Genomic DNA, 23,571 nt, shown 5'->3' with positions numbered 1-23,571 from the left:
CGCACTTACGACAAAAATATATTCACCATGGTTTATCACCAGTTCCTTCCGGTCCCCCGGTTTAAGCTTTAAATCCTAAACCAAACTAGACTTTAGTTTGGTTCATTAGTTTCTGGTCCAAACCAATCGATCTGGTTTCATTTTTTGTTCACTACACTTGCATGTGCTAGGTTAATTTTTCCTAACAATAACAATAATAACATCAACTACTCTCTCCTTTTTTTGGGGGGGGGGGGTTCAATTGAGTTGTCATGACCCAAATTTTGAGTCAAATAATTTCATTTGACGTAATAAACCTAAAAAATTATACCAATTGTCAGATAAATGTCTCCCCCGCAATAGAAATATTTATTGAACTCCTTCCGTCAAGAATAATTTCAAATGTCAACGAGATAACAAATCAGACCCAAAAAAAAAAAAAAGGTAAAAGAGGGGGAGAGAGCACCGGAAGTGTGAGCGAGACAGCAGCGTTGATGATGAGACTGGACAGAGGAAGGGGAGAGATAAATCAACGGCGTTATAACGGAAGGACCGACATTAAAATTGAGCAAACAATAAGGATAACATAAAAGAAAATTTTTTAAGGACCTAATTCAAAACTTGAAAAAACTATGTGGAACTGTAAATTAATTTTCTCAACATTTAATTACATTACAAATTTATAATAAAAACCAGAGTGGGTAATCTCTTTGCAGCGGTGAGTCAAATATTTATGTGGGAGAATGTTGGGTGTGAATGACTACTATTCAAAGAGTATACGCTTCCTGCGGTGCTTAATATAAAAAATATATAATTGACTAATTCGAGAAAAATAAAAAAATTATTAAATTACTTAATTATAATATATATTATGTGATTTTTTAAAAATAATTACATGTATAATTAGACTACATATCAAATTATCAATTTATAAACAAAAAAAATTAATTTTAAAAAATAAATATAAATAATTTAAAATAATTTAATATTTTTAAAATTAGTTAACTGAATTATATATTAAAGATCAAATGGTAATGGCATTTAAAGATTATTTAATAGCTACCAATATCTATCTATCTACATATAATATGAAATCCCGTAATACCCGATTGAGGGAAACGGGTTATGGGGTTTGCGAGTCAATATAATATGAAATCCCGTAATACCCGATTATGAAATCCCGTAATACCCGATTGAGGGAAACGGGTTATGGGGTTTGCGAGTCAATATAATATGAAATCCCGTAATATCCGATAATATGAAATCCCGTAATACCCGATTGAGGGAAACGGGTTATGGGGTTTGCGAGTCAATATAATATGAAATCCCGTAATACCCGATTATGAAATCCCGTAATACCCGATTGAGGGAAACGGGTTATGGGGTTTGCGAGTCAATATAATATGAAATCCCGTAATATCCGATTGAGGGAAACGGGTTATGGGGTTTGCGGGTCAATATCCTGTGGTCCAGTGACAACCCGGCATTGGTCTGCCCATGTGATTCCCTCAGTGAGTCAGTTACCGCAGCTTCCTCCTCACGCATCATCTCATCATGGCTCTCTGCTTTCATATCTTTAGGTGGAGCAAGTCAAAAACAGGGAGCATTGGAATGACTCAATCGCAAAGAGACAACGATGCGACGCTCACTTTTACATTGCGTAGTATTTGTGTATCATGCAATGGCCCTTTCAATATCCTTTTCCCCGTCATATTTGGAATCCATTGCGCACAGTCCCACCATGATCTTCACACAGTGAAGATTACAGAGAGTTCGCAGATTTAGAGATTGGCGAGTTGCGGGTCGCGAGTCAGCGAAGAAGCAGGGATCATCTTCGCAAATCTGCAACTGAAGCCCCAAGCAAGCGCCCACTCCCAACACTAGCCCCGTGTAACTCACTAGCCACCATCGTCACACAATAAGCCATGAGATATGAGAAGGGATTTCGAATTCAGAGTCGAAGCCAGTCGAGGAAGGTGAGGTCACTATTCTTCTCAGTTCTTAGAGATGGTGAGCAGGTACAGATTTTGTTTCCTTTTTTTTATTTTATGCAACTCTAAGATGCTATGAGTTTTGGAATAACAGAACCTCAGTTGTGTTTGCTACCTCCTTACTATCTCAGTAAAGCCAGTTACACAACATGCCAATGCTAATGTGGGTGCAGGATATTGATACAAATTTAAACTTAAAAGCTTTTGATTTGTTTGTCATCCAAAAATTTTGACATATATTCAGCATTAATAAGAATGCAAAAGAATTTTGGCCTAAGCTTTGATCTGGATTCCAAGTGACCTTCAAATCAAATGTACCAAATTTCTTATAAATGAACCTGTTATTGCTTTATCTATCATTAGATTAAATATTCCTCTTTTCTTTTTGATCTGGTTGGTATGCTCTTGCTTCATTTTCTGAAATTCCATTCGGCAAAATCGATTTCGTTTATGCTTTGGATGACATATATTCTGATTCCACATTTAAAATTGCATCTTCTAATTCCACAGGTAACTTATTAATTAATTAACAATTAATATATTTGAGATTTCAGTTTTCACCGTTACTACTAATATATTAGTGTGGCTGCTGAATTCCATCAGTTACGTCTCTCTGATATCCGTTAGATAACACTTAATAATTAGGCCCTCCTTGGTGTTGCTAACTTAAATTCTTTGGTCTGCTTAATCATTGTATCCATTTCATCATATTTGAATTCTCGCAGCCCTACATCTATCATAACCTTGAAGTTCCCATAACTTGAAGTTCAACCATCAGGTACATTTCCTCACTTGAAGTTCTATCATAACCTTTTATTTTTTTGTTGTCCATTTTGAATTCATATGAATACACTTCTTGTGCCAGCTTCTAATATAAATCTTAGAAAATGCAACAAAATATCCTGTACGGACTGAGTGGTTTGATTAAAGGCAGATAAATTTTGCTCCGGTTAGTGGTTCTAATAAGCCAAATGTGTAACATAAAATGTGGAAACTTTTCTAGAATATGGCATTAAATGGTTTCTTATACGGGAAAGGAGTCAAATGCTTAAATGAGATAACAATGAGATTATGCATAGGTGTTTTATTAAGGGAATATTATCCTAGGTACATGATCGTTGTTGCTGTTATAACTGGGATTTTCCTAGATGATTATTGTAGAAGATTGAATTGTTTGGTGTACATTATAATATTAGAAAACTATTTAAAATGATTAAATAATACTTGAAGATTCTAAAATGATGGGTTCAGTTCTGCATTTCGCTGTATAGTGGAGGTTGGCTTACTTCTCTTTATGGGTATTGCATAGAAATGTTACAAAGTAACAGATACAGCATGAGTGTGCGCGTTTGTGACGCTTTGGGCCTGATGAAAATTTGTAGTTGAAGCTAAAGATACAATATCCCTACTGTTTAGTGCTTTTTTAAGTAGTAATGCACACTACAAAGTGTCAAAATGATGGTTAAGGCAGTGCTGATGGAGTGGAACTATAATGTTAAGCATGCCAAAACTTTATTATGATGATCAAAATTCTTTGTTACTTGCTGAAGGATTTTCTCGATTAGTTAATGGATATGAATGGGTTATACAAGTGTTGCTGATACTTAAAAGAAGTACTATAATGTTAAGCATGCCAAAACTTTATTATGATGACCAAAATTCTTTGTTACTTGCTGAAGGTTTTTCTGGATTAAATGGCATTGCTTGGAACTCTACCATGATTTTATGCTTTGTTAGTTTTTTGGATGATGTTTGGGAAGCTGAGAAGTTAGTTTGAATCTTGCTCCCTTAACTAAATTATGATGAATTAAATAGCATGAAAAATGTAAGAAAAAGAGGAGGTTTTAGAGCCGCCTAGAATATAAAGATAAAATATAAAATGTTTGCCTAAGATGGTATTGGTGAGATGCTAAACAATTTAAGACACTTTTTCTTTATAGTTTGATGTCCATTTGCCTTTAATTTTATCCCCCAGGAAAAAACCACCTTTTGGTACATTTGATATATTGAAGCCTTAGGATACCATGCAAACTGAAATAAAATAACCATGGGGCTGCTTATAGTTATGCTAAAATCAAACATTATTAGTACTTAAAACTGTAAATTCAACGGTTAATGAGGATTTGACAAGTATTCAAAATTCTGTGATGTGTCTCCTTTATTGAAATCTCCCAATCTAAGCCTTTGACACTTTGCTTGTCTATTTATTTTGTGCCATGTATATACCATGTATTTTGTGTAATTTATATGTTATGTTATTTAGTGCATTACTACATTAAACTTGTATTTGTTGTAGCTTTGTCAGCGGGTGCCAATTATACCATCATCATAGCATGGCAAGCACCGATCGGGACATGATAAAAGATATCAATAATAGTAAAGAGACCTGGACAATTGTTGCTCGAGTTCTTAGGAAGTGGGTTTCCTATAAGAAGGCTCCACCGTATGCTCCTTGGGGGATTGGAATGCTCCTTGTAGATGAGTAGGCGAGTTAACGTTTGTTATTAACTATTTATTTAAGATAAATAACACTCTTAAATGACAACACAAAATTTGAATAGGGTTCAAGAATAGAAGGTTTTGCAACACAAAAGAGCTTGATTGAGCGATACAAGAATGATCTTAAAGAGGGTAGAGTGTACCACTGTGAAAACTTTCAGATAGTCGGCAATGATGACAAGTACAAAGTGACATCACATTCTTGGAGGCTTAAGTTCCACAACACAACATACTTTGAAGAATTGGATTTGCCTATTCCCAAAGAGTCTTTCAACTTCATCCCCATCAAGGATATTGCGGAATACACTGCAAAGAATGAAGGATTTATTGGTTAATATATAAACATTTCATTTAAGTTCTCTTTTCAAAGTCTAATTTTTCACTACAATTAAAATTATAACATCATATATTCTTTGTGTAGATGTCATCGGCTTCCTCCAGGCACTTGGGGATTTGAAAGACTTCAAAAACAAATTTGGAACTTCCAAAACAATCACCCTAACTCTTTCTAATCAATAGTAACAACCTTGATTGTCATCATTTTATCTTCTTATTACTGTCATTCTCTAATTCTGACTAAAGTTGCAACATATTTCCTGCAGTGAGAGCACAATAAAGGTGGTATTGTTTGGTAACTGCGCGGTAAACACATATAACAGCAAGCCTCAAGGATCGGAGCATCCTATTATTGTGGTGGTCAGATTTGGAAGGTTAAACAACCAACAAGGTACAACAAACATATTTGCATTTAAACAAAAATCAATTTCATGACCCTAACACTTTGATTGGCACATTATTAGCGTATGGGCATATTAGCAATGTGTTTGAAGCAACTAAAGTTTTGTTCAACCCTAACATTCCAGATGCCCATGACCTACTTCAAAGGTGAAGCCCCATGAACAGATTTTCCACCAATACATATTTAGTATTCATAAATATTTATTGATGTTTGCAGTGACTGAAAAATCTTAATCATTTTTATTGTTGTTGTTGCTACCCTTGACGAAATACCTGAAGGTAGGCAGCGTTTCTCTCAACTTTCCAGTGCAGATTACCAAGTTGTAGACAATGAGTCAATGTTAACATTTCCAATAAGAATACATGTGGCTGAACTCTCCACAATTACTAAGGTACCATGATGTCTCTTAACAATATTTAATAGTTAATTAATTGATTGATTAATTTCGAAATTATTATTATCTCGATGTGCATTATAGTTAATAAAATTAAGATATAATTGTGCACATCTAATCCATGTTTTTCCAGATTTTTTAGGGTTTCATAAACTCCTAATACTAAAATTCACGTTACATCTCACATTTGAATGCAAAATATTATTTATGTTCTTGACAAACCAAGAAAGAATGATTTTTGCTATACTACATATATTTTTATATATGCTTCTTATTGATATGTATGTCCGTGCTGCTTATTTGTTTCCTACCTTGATTACATATATATGTCGGTAATTTTGTTATATGTTCTGTATATGTTTGGTCCATATAAGATTTTACATATATTTTGCTAACAAACATAAATTATAATGTATATTTTTTGCTCCATGTCACAAGATCATTAAATCTTAGCTTCTTTGTTTCTCAGATGTCGTTTTTCTTTTATCTTAGTTATCCTAAGATTTTTATTGACAACATTCGTTCTTTGAAAATAGCCGTGTGAAGTTGTAACCAAGGTTTGCATCCAAAAGATTGAGATTGCTTACGGCTAGACCTATGATGGGTGCTCATGCGATCGCAAACCTGTATATGAAAATGACAAACTAAAATGCAAAAGCTGTACGAGTGATGTGTTGACTATTGAGCCCAAGTAAGATTATATGTAAATCTCTTTACAAAATGAGCAAACGTCTACACTATTTATGTTCTAACCAATGAAAAATGAAAATGTAACTGAAATACTATTTCATATTGTTTCATAGATTTAAGCTCCATTACACGGTGTTTGATTCAACGGGCATATGTTCAATCATATCTTTCAATCGTCTTGCTTGTGATTTGATTGGCTTCTCAGCTGAGCAGTTGAAGACAAAGGTAGCAAAGGTATGACTCTTACATTGCACTTCTTCAACTCAACACTCGTGTTATAACCTTTGTACTTTCCCAACCTGTTCCATTTCAGGACAAAAACCCAGGTTCTTTTCCAAAAGAATTGAGCAATTGTATGGGGAAAGAAATGATTGTCAAGCTAAAGATAAAAGAAAGCAATATTAGGTATCAAAATAGCAGTATGGGTATTATCCAGTTCTCTACTGATAAAAAGATACTGGAAAACTTTGCGTACTCTGCTATCAAGGTATTCAAATAACTCTTCCTCATCATATCTCAGTACTCAATGTTAAAATCTAACATGTTAGTTCTCCTTCACACAATTATGTAGGGAAGTCAACCTAATGAATCTGAGAATATCACTCATGAGAAGGCTACAGTTGACACTTCATCATCACAACCAACAACATTGTTGTCATGTGGCATGCTGGACGTGGATAATGATCTCTTAAGATCTCAATTGCATGGCTCTCCGAACACATTATCTAAGCGTAAAAAAAATCCGCCTGATTCATCAATTGATGATGACGAGACGAGATTGTCTGCCAACGCAACTACAAAGTCTAGCTACGTGAAGCCCTTGAAGAACATCAAAAAGGAGAAGGAAGATAAAGACTGATTTCTCATCCCTCTCAGTGGTGACATTATCAGATCTTAATTTGATTGCACAATTTTTTTTTTACTTGATAGCCATATTACTGCTTAACGTAAAAGACCTATCATTGAAATAATGTTTCAGTATTGATGCTTTTGAAGTTCATCTATAAATCTTTCATCATCTTTTATATATAATTTATATATAGCTCACGTGAATACCAAAACTCGCAGCATTTTCAACTGCTTTGCATATATTTACATATGACATTTTTTATGCTCACTAAGTTTTAGGAATATTTTATTACTATCAAAATTGATTAATTTGGAATGCATTATTGTTTGAAATTAGATGAGGTTATAGATAAGTAATAATTAAATTTTAATATAATTTTTACTTTCTAATTTCATCTGTCCCAAGACCTGTAAAGTTTTAATGAATTCCCAACACTAACTTACATGTTTAATTTTTCCAAGAGTCATATTTATGTAATTTAATTTAACAGTTTTAGTAAGACTCTAATTCGATTTAATTGTTAAATTTGTTTAGAGAAGCTAGATTGCATTTTGCTCCAACTAATGAATCTTTAAAATAACAAAATCAATAATAATATGTTTAAATATACAAAACTAGATATTGTTCATATCTATCTAATTTATATATTACTCAATAGACTAATTCAATTTCCACCATTTGTTACTATTACTATTACTCATTAATATTGATCATTAATTAACAAGTCAAAACATATAATTTTTAATATATTAACAATAATTAATTAATAATTAATGCATAACTTATTTAGGGAAAAAAGGACAAGCTATTGGATTGTTTTTAGATTGTCAATTGTGGCTCTCTATTTGCGTAATAAACTATTTTAATTGAAAAACAGATATATTTCACTAATCTGATCAGGGAAAAAATTCTTATTCTTTAAGTCCTTAATATAAAACTCAATGAACTAATTTGAGTATATCAACGATCTTAGTTAAATTATTGGTTAATATGGTATATTTTTCCCTCAAATAATCTAAGCATCTTCTTTAATTTCATGCCTTTTTTCCCTAATTGAAAAGAAAGATAAAGTGTGATTTCTCAGCTCTCTCAGTAGTGACATTGTTTGCTGCAAGCAAACATTTATGTTGTTAAAGACATTGTATTACAAACATTAGTTACAAGGTACGATTTAATTACAAGGCACCATTTTAGTGTAATAAATCAAATTCGAATGAATGCATTAAAATCAAATGAATTAAGGAATTCGAATAATAAAGGTCCAAAGTATTATTATTTACATATACCTCACATGAAGAACAACAGTCACAGCATTTATAACTATTGGACATATATTTTAATATTTTATTCCATATACTCATTAAATTTTTGCAATATTCTTTGCTATCAAATTCTTTGCTCGTGCGAGTTCTTCCATTTGCATCTCGTCCGTTGCAGTGTAACAGCCAACTTCATCCGTTTGTTTTTGCACAAAGTGAACTGATACAAGGTATTGAATGACCCAATTAACAATCAATAATTGAGAGGCAAATAACACCACTGAGGAATGCAATGCAATTAACATACTATCATGGGCTTTACCATCTTGCGTCCACACAGTTACCCTCTCTTTGCATCAGATTAACTTTTTACTTATTACACACTCCACTACCTTCATTTAGATTATCTCTGCAGTGTTCCCACATTCGAAAGAAACCACATGGACAACACCGTATCCAGGCCCGACCTTCAAAGCTCTGAACAAGGCAAGTTTCCCTTTAGTTATGATGCTATATGTTAGTTGCTTTCTCTCTGCCCCATTGCTAAAGCAAAATTATATTCATCAACAAAAGGATTCGTCACTCTATTTAACAGTAGAATGATAGTTCATGGAGTTTCCTTTAAAAATATAATATATATGTGTATATAGATGTAGATTGCGTATATACACATACGAACAACTAAAGTAATAGCTTAGAAAATATAATCTATGTTGCATCTCTTAATTATTGTCGTTGTCATTATCAAACTACATAGTTTTACTATTTATATAATTTTTTTACATTAGAAAATGCCACAAAATACCCTGTACAAACTGAGTGGTTTGATTAAAGGGTGATAAATTTTGCTTCCGTTAATGGTTCTAATCAACCAAATTTGTAACATAAAATCTGGAAAATTTTCCAGAATATGGCATTAAATGGTTTCTCATACGGGAAAGGAGTCAAATGCTTAAATGAGATAAAAATGAAGTTATGCATAGGTGTTATTATATTAAGGAAATATTATCCTAAGTACATGATTGTTGTTGCTGTTATAGCTGCGATTTTCCTGCATGATTATTGTACAAGATTGGATTGTTTGATGCACATTATATTTGTCAAATAAGAAGTAAGACTCCACATGCTAATAAAGATGGTACTTTAAAATCTGGAAATATCTAGATTACAGGGTGAAGGCAATATTAAAACACTTGAATGATTACATAGTACTTACAGATTCTAGAATGATGGGTTCAGTTCTGCATTTTGCTATATAGTAGACTTTGGTTGACTTCTCTTTATGGGTATTGCATAAAAATGTGAAAACTAAAGATACAACAAACCTATTGTTTAATGCTTTTTTAGTAGTAACCGTATTCATATCTTGTGCTAATGACTGAAATAATTCAAAGACAGATCATACAAGTCATTATATACAAGAGTCAATCTTGCACAAATCAAAGAAAAGCCGGTTTCAAGACACAACCAATGAAGATGCTACCGTCAATCCCATCCACGATCAGCATATCATAACAGGTACTTCCTCCTTCTCGAATAGATGTCTCATGTCATTAATTCCTATAGTGCCTAGGATAAAGTTAGTTCCGTAGAAATATAGCAACTTTATTTTCATAGTGATACTTGAAATCCAGGGGACAGAAGTGTTTCACACCTCAATTTTATAGCATAATTAATTTTATATTTTATATAATACGACAAAAGTCCAATTTCAGGTTCCAACTATGCCTCCAACATTTATTAATTTTGAAAAGAAATATACATATAAACACTCTAGGAAAAAAAAGGGCTTATAGCAACGAGCACTTTCCACAACTTGGGTAAACCTCAGGTTCGATCCGATAATGAATAATATAGGGAAATAGACCTTGCATGGAATTAATTTGTGCGTATATATTTGATGTTGATGAAAAAGAAATAAAAATATCCGTATATGATAAATTGAAAGAACAAATAGATGACGCAAATACCATTTATATAAAACGGATGATAAGACTAGGTTATTATCATCTTCGAAATTGTAGTTCTTTTTTGAAAAAAAGAAAAAAAAAGAAAAGAAGAAATAGTTACATTTCCTTAACTATCGCGATGGAGAACTCAATGAAATGGCTGTTGTAATTGAGCTTGTATTTTGTGAGAAAATTTCAGAAAATAGCTATTAAATTTCAACATCCCAAATCAAATATTTGACTATTCTTGAAAAACAAATGACAATATATTTTTGTAATAATTTTTATTTAGAATTTTGAAATTCAGATGATGTTTTTTGGGATTTTTCCCCCTTATTTTTTCAATAGAAGAGGTATTATGGCCTATTAACTACACCGTTCCTCCTTTTCCCTACCGAACGTGTTCTCATATGTGTTTGGCAAGGAGGAAGAAAGTTTCATGAAACATATATGTTTTCTTTTATCATTTATCAACACAAACAAAAGGTAGTGTATTGCCCCCCAATCAATAGGTAGTGTATGGTAATGATTCAACCAAGAGAAATAATTCGATGAAACCCCACCTTACACACAGGTACTGGTACAGAAGTTGCCCATCATGACAGACAAACGACCAGTGCCACTGAATGCACCCAGCCTCATGTGTCGGGCACAGGCTACTTAGATGATGGCGACCCCATCTACGAGTGTCAATTTTGTCGGGCCTTACTTTGGCTAGGTGAGCGCCTCAAGCGTTGCTCTTCTTCTGAATACCCACTTTTCTCGATTTGTTGCTGTCACGGCAAGGTTGTGGTGCCTTACCTCCAGAAGCCACCAGAACAATTCCGGCACCTTTTCTTCCAGAAAGGACATCCGAAATCTAAAAACTTCTTGGCAAACATCAGAGCATACAATAATATGTTCTGCTTCACTTCCATGGGAGAAAAGATTGACCATTCCCTCAACTCCCGTGGAGGCGGCCCCTACTCCTTCACTATGTCCGGACAAAACTATCATCTCTTGGGAAGCTTATTGCCACCTGAAGGATGCCCCCCTGTGTACTCCCAGCTGTACATTTACGACACGGACAATGAAATAGGGAACCGAATGGCAGCGATCAGGTGCGTCCCCCTCATGCTACTAATATCCTCCATCACCATGTTCCCTCTACAACACAGCTCAAAATAAACCACTTGGCTTTGAATTGCAGGCACCATCCAGACAAATCGGCTGTTGATGAAGCCATTGCTCTCGACATTAAAGATTGCCTCGATCAGCATAACGCCCTGGTCAAGAAATACCGTATGGCATCGGAGATCCTTCGCAAAGACAACACCGCCGATGTTCGGATACGGCTCCTCAGAGAATCAAACGATAGGAGCAAAAATTATGAGCTGCCCATGGCATCGGAGGTAGCCACGTTGATAGTCGGAGATTTCGATGAATCATATGTCAACAGAGACATAATCATAGAAAAGAAAGCAGGCTCCTTGAAGCACGTCCATGAACTACACAAGTCTTACTTGCCTCTTCAATATCCCCTCATCTTCCACTACGGCAATAACGGATTCGTACCAAAGACGGAACATAACGACGCATCTCTTATTAGCACAAAGAAGAAAAAGTACCTCACAATACGAGAGTACCTCACTTTCAGACGGATGGACAGAAATATAAAGGACTCCGTGTTACTACACTCAAAGAGGTTATTATAGCAATTCATTGTAGACAGCTTTGCAATGGTCGAGAATGAGAGGCTTGACTATATAAGGAGACACCAGAGAGAGCTCAGGGTTGACCTATACAAAGGACTCGCTGATGCAGTGACAAGAGGCGAAACAGATCCGTCCAACACAAGAAAGAGGATCATCCTACCTTCTTCTTTCACTGGAGGTGCTAGATACATGATCCACAACTACCGGGATGCAATGGCCATATGCAGATGGGCAGGAATACCCCGACATCTTCCTAACATTCACTTGCAATCCCGCATGGCCTGAGATAACAAGATTCTGCCAGAAACACAGCCTCAGCCCATCTGATCGACCCGACATTTTGACAAGGATGTTCAGCCTCAAACTTGCAGCACTGATGAAATGCATTAAGGAGAAAAAAATATTCGGCACAATCAAAGCAGGTAATAATACAACCTCCCTTTAATCACCTCTCCACAAAGTACGGGGGACATACATACTCCATTTCCAAAGACCGTCTAACACAATATCCCACCCTCTAACAGATACAAAAACTATAGTTAAATTATCACATTTACTTCTGTAACTTCAAAATACACCACTGTTGTATATTGATATGCGGAATTTCAGAGATATATACGATAGAGTTCCAAAAGCGGGGGCTGCCAAATGCACACATCATTCTATTCATAGAGCCCTGTGACAAACCCAAGACAGCTGAGGACGTTGACAGAATCATCTCAGTAGAGATACCAGACAAAGACACAGACCCTGCACTGTACGAGCTTGTCACCAACTTCATGATCCATGGACCCTGTGGCAGCTCTAATCAGAAATCACCTTGCATGAAGGACGGAAAGTGCTCAAAATACTTCCCCAGAAGATATGCGGCACACACAACAATAGACAATGAGGGGTACCCCACATATCGCAGGACGAACAATGGCAAAATGACTATGAAAAAAGGAATTCAGTTGGACAACAGATATGTCGTGCCGTACAACGCTCAACTGTTACGGCTCTTCCAGGGCCACTTGAATGTCGAGAAGACAAACCAATCAAGGGCCATCAAATATTTGTTCAAATATATCAGCAAGGGCCATGACCATGTCATCGCAGGGATCTACCACAACGATGAGCCTGGCAGCTCACAACGTGATTTCGATGAGATCTCACATTACCTTAATTGCAGATACATCTCAGCCTGCGAAGGCGCATGGTGAATATTCTCATTTGACATTCACCGCAGGTACCCCTCTGTCGAGAGGTTGAGCTTCCATCTCCCAGATCAGCAGGCTGTTTTTTACACGGCCAATGACGAAATGCCTTCACTGGTTGAAAGGCCCCGGGTGAAGGAGTCAATGTTTCTCGGATGGCTCGCCAAGAATAAAGAAGACTCATTCGCAAGGACCTTAACATATACCGAGTTCCCACAGTATTACACTTTCAATAAGCAAAAGAGGGAATGGAGGATGCGCCGGAGAGGATTCTCTGTTGGCAGATTAGCTCATGTATCACCATCACAAGGTGAGGCTTACTACCTCCGAGTCCTGCTGACTAAGATGAGAGGGCCTCTCAGCTACAGAGACATCAGGACAGTAGACAACGTCGTCCAGCCAACATTTAGGGCCGCGTGCTACGCACTGGGGTTGCTTCAGGATGATCAAGAGTACATCGACGCGGTAAAAGAGGCAGCCTTTTGGGCTACAGGTCAATACCTCAGGAGATTCTTCGTCAGCATGCTCTTATGCCATTGCTTGTCTAACCCCATTTTAGTCTGGGAGCAAACAAAGCATCTCATATGTGAAGACCTTCTGTACATACCACAGCACGACCCACGGCATCAAGGTAGAATAGACATCACCTAAACTATGTTTCACTTACACAACATTCTGGACATATAATGCACACCCTGTACCGACACCACGTCGTCACCCCCATTAGTGACATCTGTTGATGTTACACGTTCCGGGCAATGACATCTCTTACTTTTTTTGACCTGCAGAAATATCAATCAGCGACTCAGATAGGGAGGAAGCTGGACTGATTGAGATTCAGAGGCTGCTCCTAAAGAATGGCAGGTCACTGGACGACTACCCATCGCTGCCAAAACCAAGCTCCACCGAATTCTTGGACACAACAAACAATTTGCTACTCCAGGAACTTAGCCATGACAAAGATGCTTGTGCCGCGGATGCCGCAAGGTTGGTAGCCTCACTGACAGATGAGCAAATAAAGATATTCCACGAGGTCCTCAATGCGGTCAGCCGGACGACTGGTGGGTTCTACTTCGTCTACGGTTACGGGGCACTGGCAAGACCTTTCTCTGGAATGCCCTAACCGCGACAGTACGAGCAAATGGAGATGTGGTCATCAACGTCGCATCGAGCGGAATAGCAGCGACTCTACTGCCCTCAGGAAGGACTGCTCATTCGAGATTCGCAATCCCCATTGACATAAATGAAGACTCCACATGTAACATTAGCCACGGTTCCCCTGTGTCTCACTTACTGTGGTCTGCAAAATTAATCATCTGGGATGAGGCGCCAATGATAAAACGGCACTGTGTGGAGGCTGTCGATCGAACGTTAAAGGATATAATGAGGTGCGACCTCCCATTTGGCGGCAAGTGCGTCGTCATGGGGGGAGATTTTAGGCACATATTACCTGTCATACCGAAGGGATTCCGTGCAGACATTATAGACGCCGCTATAAACTCATCCGTTCTTTGGTCGGCGTGCAAGCTGTTCCAGCTCACTAAAAACATGCGCCTGCAGACGGCATCAGACGCAATAGACCAAAAAAAGATCAGTAAATTTTCCAAATGGTTGCTTGACGTTGGTGATGGTATAATTGGACTACCCCATGAGGGCACGACGGACATTGAGATCCCGGTCGATTTCCTCATCACAGACTCCCTTGACCCTATCCACTCTATAGTCTCATCCACATATCCGGCACTCCACCAGAACATCACGCATCCAAACTACCTCACAGAAAGGGCGATTTTGGCCCCCACGACCAATGTCATCGACCAGATAAATGATTACATGCTGTCACTCCTCCCTGGAGACTCCGTTCAGTATCTCAGCTCCGACTCTGTCTCCAGCACCGATCAAGATAGCAGCTCATTCCAGGATTCCCACGAACGTTACTAGAAATGTTGTCTACAGGGAAGTCTTCCAGAATGTGCATTTGGAGTGACCTCATTCTCATTGTCATAGGCCGACTACAGTCTTCGCACTATTACTATGAGGACTTCCTTCGACAGAACTTCACAGTTCATCTCCTCTGTCAGTCTTGAATTAATCAAATAGAATAATGTATACTTAACAAAGAGCCTCCATAAAGAATAGTTGCACACGTGAAAGACTCTATCGGGGGGTCTTCCACCAACGTTACTTGTGGTGTGGCTTCTTGGGAGGTCTTTCAGAATGTTCTTTCCAAGTGACCAAATCATCCATTTCGCGAACAGCCTTTCAACTTTGTAGTATCAATATGACAGCTGCCATTATTATGCCACATCGAGAACTCTATGACTCTGCGATTAACTTACATGCATAGCAACCATCCGTGCAGCGCACGGGGAGAAAATCCTAGTTTCAACTAGAAGTGTGGCACTTGAAACGTGGAGGCTCCAGTCCATTCTAGAGGAGTAAATGCGTCGGTGGAGAGATAGGCCCAGCTCCAACTAAACTATAAGCCATTGATTCACTTGTCATTTTCATACGGTACCAGGCATATGCCCATTAATTGTAACATTATTGCTTGCTTCTGGCCTCTTCGCTAATCAATTCTTTTTCACAGAAATTACTTCGTATTAATTTTTTTAATTTGATTATTGAAAATATTGTGCACGCAGACCAAATTTAAAAATTATTTATTCGGGCCATTTTTTTTTTGGGTTAAAAGGTGATTTTAGCTGGCTGCTGGGAAAGCAAGAGAAAGTTGGAGGAGTATCTTGAGTTTGAGTAAAAATTTCTCTCAAGTGCTACTCTTAATTTTAAAAAGGGAAAATTGGGGATAAATCCCCCGTTAAAAATTTAATTGGCAAATAGAACCTAATAATTGTGTGCAACTTAACTTGATTTGTATACAACTTATCTTCCTTTGCATGCAATGTATCTTTCTTTATGTGAAATGATCTTCTTTTGTGCGATGTGCAACTCAATTTCCCTTTGTGTAAATGAAATTTTCTTATGTGCAAGTCATCTTCCTTATATGCAAACTAATTCCTTATATCCAAATAATATTTTGTGCAAACTATCTTCCCTTTTTGCAACTTATCATCCTTTTTGTGCAAATAATCTTTTCTTATACAACCAATCATCCTAGGTCCCATTTGCCAATTAAATTTTCAATAAGGATTATCCCTAATTTTCCCTTTTAAAAATGTTATATAAAAAGTTAATATTATTGAAAATTTACAAATTTTTCCTTTCAGCATTAAATAGTTTTGAAATTTGATTATTGTGAAAAAGGTTTTCCTTGTTTTTTTACTTCACTTTATCCATACAAAAGTTCGAAATTTTCAAACAAAAACAAAACAAAATCATACAGTCTAATAAATTTATAATTAGAAAACCAACAAACTGTTAATTGAGATAGTAAGCAATTTCATCCTATGAAAAAAAAACACACACACACATTGGAATTTTGAGAAAAGCATTGGTTTGGAGGATTTTAACATTAATATTCCTGACCAAACAGAAATTACTCTTAAACCTAATAATCTCAAGCCTAAAGTTAGGAGACTCTAAGTTTACACACACAAAAAAAATTCATAGCCGGGAAAAGTATTCTAACTCCGAACCAGGGAAAATTCCGTCTCAAAATTTTGGAGGGAGAGATTTTTCAGCACGTACTTTTGCAAAAGAAGGCCTTCAAAAAATCCCATGTCATAGAAGTACGGTGATCAGTGATATTAGAATTCCATGCTGCTTTCACATGAAAACAGAGGATTTCAATTTAATAAAATCAAGTTAACTTCCTCTTCTTCTTTTTTTTTTTTGGGCCAAAAATTCAAGTTCATTGCAGAACGATACAACATTTTAGGCAACCAAATTTTTAGTCCATTGCTTTAGATATTTAACTTTCTGCTCTCTAATAAAATTCTTGATCAAAATGTAACGTCACAATCATGCTTTAAATAAAGTGGGATTTTTTACAAACAAAAAGTTAAATAGCTTTAATTATGCCACATAAAAGAGAAGTAATCCAATCCAAATTTAAAAAGGGATATAGCACGATGTTGCAGTAATGTACTGCTTTTCTCAAGCTGAGTACAATCTCCTCAAAAGTAGCTCTTCAGACATCGTTACGCATGTTTATAATTTCCAACAAGTCATAACACTTGCAACTTTTCAATAACATACAGTTGAGTTGCATAGAAAGATGAAATGGATTTGAATATGTTGAGGTACTGCTCAAACTGTTGCCATCTTTGCTGCTAAACTTACGCTAGCTGATGATGACACTCGAAGCTGTCCATTAATACTAAAATGTATAGAACAGAGTGGCCTTAGATATATAGCCGAAGAAATAAGATTAATCACATGCTCATGTATTTTAAGAAGATTTATATCATTGGTTATGTATACCACGCTTTCTTGTTTTACCTCTTTGTTAAAGAAAGAGAATGATTGAAAATAAACAAACATGGATGCTAAATTTTACCCTTTTAACACAGCTTCTCTTGCTACACCATGAGTTCAAGGTTTAGGTGGTTTAGTGATAGAATATAAGAATACCTATATTAGAAGAAAATTTAAAATTTATTATTTTTATGCAAGTTGGCTTTCCTTAGTGGTAAAGTATTAGCAAGTTGTCATTAAGTTTCCTCCTACTAAAGGAAACCAAATTGAATTTTGCTTTTATATTTTATTAGGAAGTTGTCGTCAAGTTTTCTTCTAGTAGAAGAAGTCAAGTTTGATTTTGCTTTTCTATTTTAATAGGAAGTTGCTATCAAGTTTCCTTCTAGTGAAGGAAGCCAAATTTGATTTTGCTTCTAGTAGCAAGTTGTCATCAAGATTACTCCATAAAGAAAGAAATCTTAATCTAGGTAAGCATATGTATTGGAGGGACTTTTGGATGAATGAAGATTTGAGCTTATGAAATCTCTCTCTCTCCCTCTACTGATTCTCTAACTCCCTCCCTAAATTCTATTCTGTTCTCCCTTAGTCTCTATCTCCTTCGCCCATTCTGTTCATTCTCTCTCTATTTCTCCCTCCGTTTCTCTTTGTTCCTTACCTTTCCCCCATAATTTCTCTCTGTTTCTATTTCCTGTCCCCTAAAATCTCCTCTGCTCTGCATTAGATTTAAGTGTGTGTGAGTTTGTTACATCATTTAGGCTAAAATCACATAATTCATTATCTATTCTGTCTTGGAAGTCTCTTATGTAAACATGCGGTCATTATAAATATCGCTCCTATAGGAACTATCTCCTTGATGCACGGCAAAGCTTAATAGGTGATTTTCCCCTCCAAAACATTATTTCTCCACATAATTCAGTGGAGAAATAATGTAAATACTTTGCTGTGAATAGTGTCGCCACTACACAAAATATTAATACCAAATTATGTTCTAAAACTTAAAACATTTAAGGCACCAAAGTATGGAGGTACAATTAACTGTAATGATGAGTATCATAATATTTGTCACTGCAATTAGTATCAAAATTAGTTTCGTACAAATTAATAAGTCTTTATCTAGTACGAAACCAACCCATACTCTAAGCTAAGTCAAAATCACTAGAATATATTTATATATGTGTGTCTGCGCGCGTTCGCGTGACAACATGACAATATCCAACTATCAGCGCTTCTGCTGAAAAAGGATTCCCAACAAAAGTGAAGTTTTCCTCAAATCAGCCACACAAGAAGGCCATTGATTTCCAACTCTTTTAGTTCTTGGCTTGCTTTTGTTTGGCCATCCACCACCTAGGGCTTTTCTTTCTTCACAGCCTCGTACTCATCCATGAACCCTATGGTGTCCAAGACACATTCCTTTTTTTGCTTCTGAAGAGATGATAGTTTGATTTCACAGTCCTCAAATTCTTCTTCCTTGCTTTTTAGTTCAGCCTGCAATCTAGAGATCTGCTCTTTCAGTTCAAGCAAAAGATTTCATGCTGCCTCTTCCCTTTGAGAATGTTGTTCATCGATCCACTTCTCTTTTTCTTTAAGCTTGGTGAATGTGTCAAGGTTATCATAAGCTTGCTTGAAGGATGAGAGAATTTTTTGGATTTCTTGATGGAGGGAGTCTATTTTGCCTCTAATAAGGCCATAAGAAGAGGTTCTTTTTCAGAATAATGGGTAGACAAGAAGTTGAGTTCATTCTCATGGTGATTAGTATGTTCTTCAGAGTGAGCTATCTGATAGAGATCTACTTTCGATGAGGATTCTATGTCAGCAAAGGCCATAGCCACCTTGTCATCTTCAAGAGCAGCAATTTTGGAAATACAAGACAGGCCAACTTCTAAGTGGGAACCATCCTTCATTATTTGAAGTAATCTAATAAGATTATCATTGATGGAGGTCTCTCTTTAATTGACCATAATTTGGCACTGAAGCAAATGAAATGAAGCATTACTTTGCAACTATCATATATAAATTATGTGGGTACGAGTTGATGATCAAATTGTACTATTATAGCATTAGTATATGCCAGTTTTAAAGAATAACATTAGATCCCAAAACTGATGCAGTACAATAAAGGCTTACTTGTGCAGATTAATCAGTAACAACAGAGCTGCCTGATTCCATTTCCATGTGAGTAGTTGAAGTTGCTGCTTGAGGCTTTTTGGGAGAAGAGATTGAAGACATCTAAGAGCATAGGAATAGAAAAATTAATCTGAACAGAAATCAATAATGTATCAATAGCGCAAATATGTTAAAAATCGAATATTTACCAGTGGAGAAGTCATTCCAGTAGCAAATGGTGGAGTCCATAATGCCATTTCGTATGATGTTTCTTTGGAAGAACATTCATTGGCAGGTTCTTCAACCATTTGAAGAGCTTCATTGAAACTTCTACTTTCTCCAAGTGCTTGTTGATCACCCTTTCCACATAACTCCTAAGCAAAGGAATCAATAAACAAGACATGACATTCAATAAACAGAGTAAAATAACTTAACGTTTATTGCATTTTATCTTAATTATATGGATCTTTCATCCACTTTGATAACGTATACTTAAATTCCAAACCATTAACTTCATTAAAAATATTTTTAAAAGATACTTTTTCAATTAAGATTTATATTAAATATTTTAATTCACTAATTTACCCTTATCATAATAAGTTACTAATCTAGAAAATAATTAAGAGATTTTTTTTCATTTTCCTTCATTTTATCTTTTCTTTTTGTAAATATCTAAGTAATTTAGTTAAGGTATACATAAGAGAATTTAATTGAAAATTTAATTAATTCTTAGATAAATATGAATGTATGTGACTAAAATTTTGTTTAAAAATTTCAAATTATAAATTTAAATAATTTATATAATCACCCAAAGTTACATCGTTTATGCTATATGATAAAAAATATTTTAAAATATTTTTTATCCACTTTAAAAGAAGGGAGAATCCCATTTAAATTTAATTAAAATACTAAAATTTAAAATTAGGCGTACAGTTTGAACAAATATCTAATCAGGCCTCTTAATTAAGAATTTATAAATATTGTTAAAAGGTCTAGAATACCCTCTATAATTATAATATGAATTTCTAAATTTATATTTTTCTTTCTCACAAATTCTTTTCCTCAAATTTTTTTTGCCAGATTTTCCTGAAATTTAAAAATAGTAAATCTTTAGTAGATGGCAGAAAATTACAATACAGTTCTTGATTCACATTAATAATTATTACCATTATCAATGTAAGAGTACAGGTAACTGATAGATTTTAATTTTTTTATGGGTTTAATTTCTGTTTAGTTTTAATATTGATCCATACTTCATATATTTTGTGCACACACATACAATTTTTTTTATTAAACTTGTATATTGTTTTAATAGAACACACGTACATTTTAAGAGTTAAAAACTTATTCAAACAACAAACTTTTTACAGATTTTGGATTGAGGATAGTGTTATAATTTATTATTTTCATATTTTAAGAAAAAAATTCATAAGGGAGAAAAATATATAAGTATCAGGCCATATTTTAATTACAGAGGGCATTTTAGTCTTTTAATAACATTCATAATCTCTAATTAGACCAGGCCTAATTTTAAATTTTAGTATTTTAACTGGATTTAAATGGGATTCTCCCTTAAAAGAAACCTCAATAACCAGGTTTTAATAAATGTGATGAAAAATTCAAATCATAAAATTTTATAATATAAGAAAAACTAGTATTATAGGTAACATATTAGAAATCTAAAAATATGTATTAAATTATGCATAAATGTTTAAATAATTTGTATATATGTTAGGGAGGAGCGGTATTTTGGTCAAAACAGAAAAATTTAAGAGTCAAAGTCAACGATTAACTAATATTTAATTAGATGAAAATAGAACCTCAAATATATAACAGATATTTGTGTAATATACAATTTATTTTCAAGAAGTGTTTATATTTCAAAATAAAAGGAAGGTCTATGTAATTTTTTTTTTTGGCCATTAAGAAGGTTTATGTAATTTTTGCTTTAGTATATTTTAGCAGTAATTTTCCTTGGTCATCACAAACAGGCTTTTTTTTTTTTTTTTAAATTGTATCTCTCATCTTCATCTAGATGTCACCATTAATAGAAAGAGGGGAGGGAGGGGTAAGATGGAGGGAGGAGATTTCATCACACATGAACCATAGATTAGTGACAACATATTTCATGATGTTCCTTCAATAAATCAGTCGCAAAATAAGGATGAATTAGTTATTCTTTAAATCAGTAATGAGTATTTTTCATTGCTAATTTTGGTTGTTATATATTTTGCGATGAAATTAGTGATGGACTGTGAACAGATTATTTGCAACAGAGTAATGGCATTATTAATTTTAATCACAGAATTAGCGAAATTCTATTGCTAGTTTATTGTTTTTTTTTTTTTGAGCGAAAGACATTGATTTGAGAGCTTAAAATATTGATATTATGAAATTCTATACATACCTCTTGTCCAATTATTTCAGACTCTCTGACGGGTACCCTCCTTCTTGCTTCTTGGCTTCCTGCTTTGACCCTAAATATAAAAACAACATTGATTTAAATGTTGAGAAAAATTAAGGAAATGATCTAAATTGTAATCACGTAAGTATTTAGAATAAAAATAAGGAAATTTGAGAAAATTGCTTATTGAAATTTTATTGGTGAAGCGATTTTAAATTAAAATATTAGTATTCTGTATGTTGTGGAGTCTCAATACTTTATATGCGTAAAAATTTATCAACTCCTTTTTACTAGTAAATTTTTTAATGAAGGTACTTTCCTTCAATTTTTTCTATGAAAATAATCATGTTAATAATACAAAAATTGGATATAATCATGTTCAAACTTTAACTTTTATTATTATATGAGATTAAAGGTAGAAACTCATTGAAGTATTATAAGACTTTTTTTTTTTTACTGTTTTTTAATGAACAAAAGGATGATAGAAAAAGACTTCGGATAGAGCTATTAATAAGAGGTCCCGACCTTAAAAAGCTAATCCTTAATAGGTTATGATATAAAAAAAAAAAAAGGGTTTTTTAAGAATCGGCCTACCATAAAATTATTTTATTATTAAAGCTCAGTCTTCATACATGCGGATAGAGGGCCAACCCATGGGCCTTCATATCATTTTGTTAAATTTCGACTTTTTTTAAAACTATTTTGGAATATAAAAAAATAAACAACAAATCTCTTAGAATTAAATAAAGTATCATACTATAGTTCAAACTTTCAAAACTAATACAAACTAAATCTTAACCACTAATGGTGTATGAAAAGAACCTCAAATACTAATAAACTATTGTGAATACTTGAAAAAACTAAATAAAATAGACGTTGAAAAGATAAAAATTAAAAACGGCTATGTGATTATTATCTTCATCTTCATCGTTATCATTAGAATCAACAATACTTACTGGAATTAAAATAGTTGATACTACTGAAAAATATTTTATTATATTCTTCCTCTTTCAATCTATATTGTAAAGAAAATTTATCTTTTGTTATTTACTCCCTCCAATTCAAGATATAATATAAAATTTATCTCCTTATTTATCAAGAAATTAGTTAAAATCAGTTTAAAATAATAAATATATATAAGACATGTTTCCCCCCCTCTAAATATGCCCTTACTAATAAAAAGAATAAGTAAAAGACGTAATAAATGAATCAAAAAGAAAAGAAAATTTGTGTGAGTAAAATTGGAAAAACTTATTAAATGCTTAGACAAAAGTAAATATTATCTTATTAAAAAAAAAACCAAACCCCTCTAACAAAGTTTACGTTATATTTTGAACCGGAGGAAATATTTTTAAAAATATTATTTTTCTTATGTATGAATTAGACAATAAAATATAAGATTCTTATTACATATTATACTTCATGCATGTCCTAATGTTTTTTACTT

At 34.4% G+C, this 23,571-nt stretch overlaps 1 protein-coding gene and 2 long non-coding RNA genes across 3 annotated transcripts; all 3 read left to right on the top strand.

The window, feature by feature from the left end:
- Positions 1–5,426: 5,426 nt before the first annotated feature.
- LOC114742493 (uncharacterized) lies at positions 5,427–6,452 on the top strand. Its single transcript, XR_003739881.1, has 3 exons — positions 5,427–5,599; positions 6,139–6,293; positions 6,406–6,452. It is a non-coding gene; the product is annotated as an uncharacterized LOC114742493 (long non-coding RNA).
- Positions 6,453–6,742: 290 nt separating this feature from the next.
- Positions 6,743–7,324, top strand: LOC114742492 (uncharacterized). Its single transcript, XR_003739880.1, has 2 exons — positions 6,743–6,779; positions 6,864–7,324. It is a non-coding gene; the product is annotated as an uncharacterized LOC114742492 (long non-coding RNA).
- A 7,248-nt stretch (positions 7,325–14,572) lies between these two features.
- Positions 14,573–15,181, top strand: LOC114742484 (uncharacterized). Its single transcript, XM_028930736.1, has one exon. The coding sequence runs from the start codon at positions 14,573–14,575 to the stop codon at positions 15,179–15,181; it is 609 nt and encodes a 202-aa protein (XP_028786569.1).
- The last annotated feature ends 8,390 nt before the right edge of the window (positions 15,182–23,571 follow it).

This window comes from Neltuma alba, unplaced genomic scaffold, assembly GCF_004799145.2.
Source record: "Neltuma alba isolate B1F8T4 unplaced genomic scaffold, ASM479914v2 tig00003788_pilon, whole genome shotgun sequence".
Lineage (NCBI taxonomy): Eukaryota > Viridiplantae > Streptophyta > Magnoliopsida > Fabales > Fabaceae > Neltuma > Neltuma alba.
Note: the sequence above shows the minus strand (reverse complement) of the source record. Positions and strands in the feature narration are given on the sequence as shown.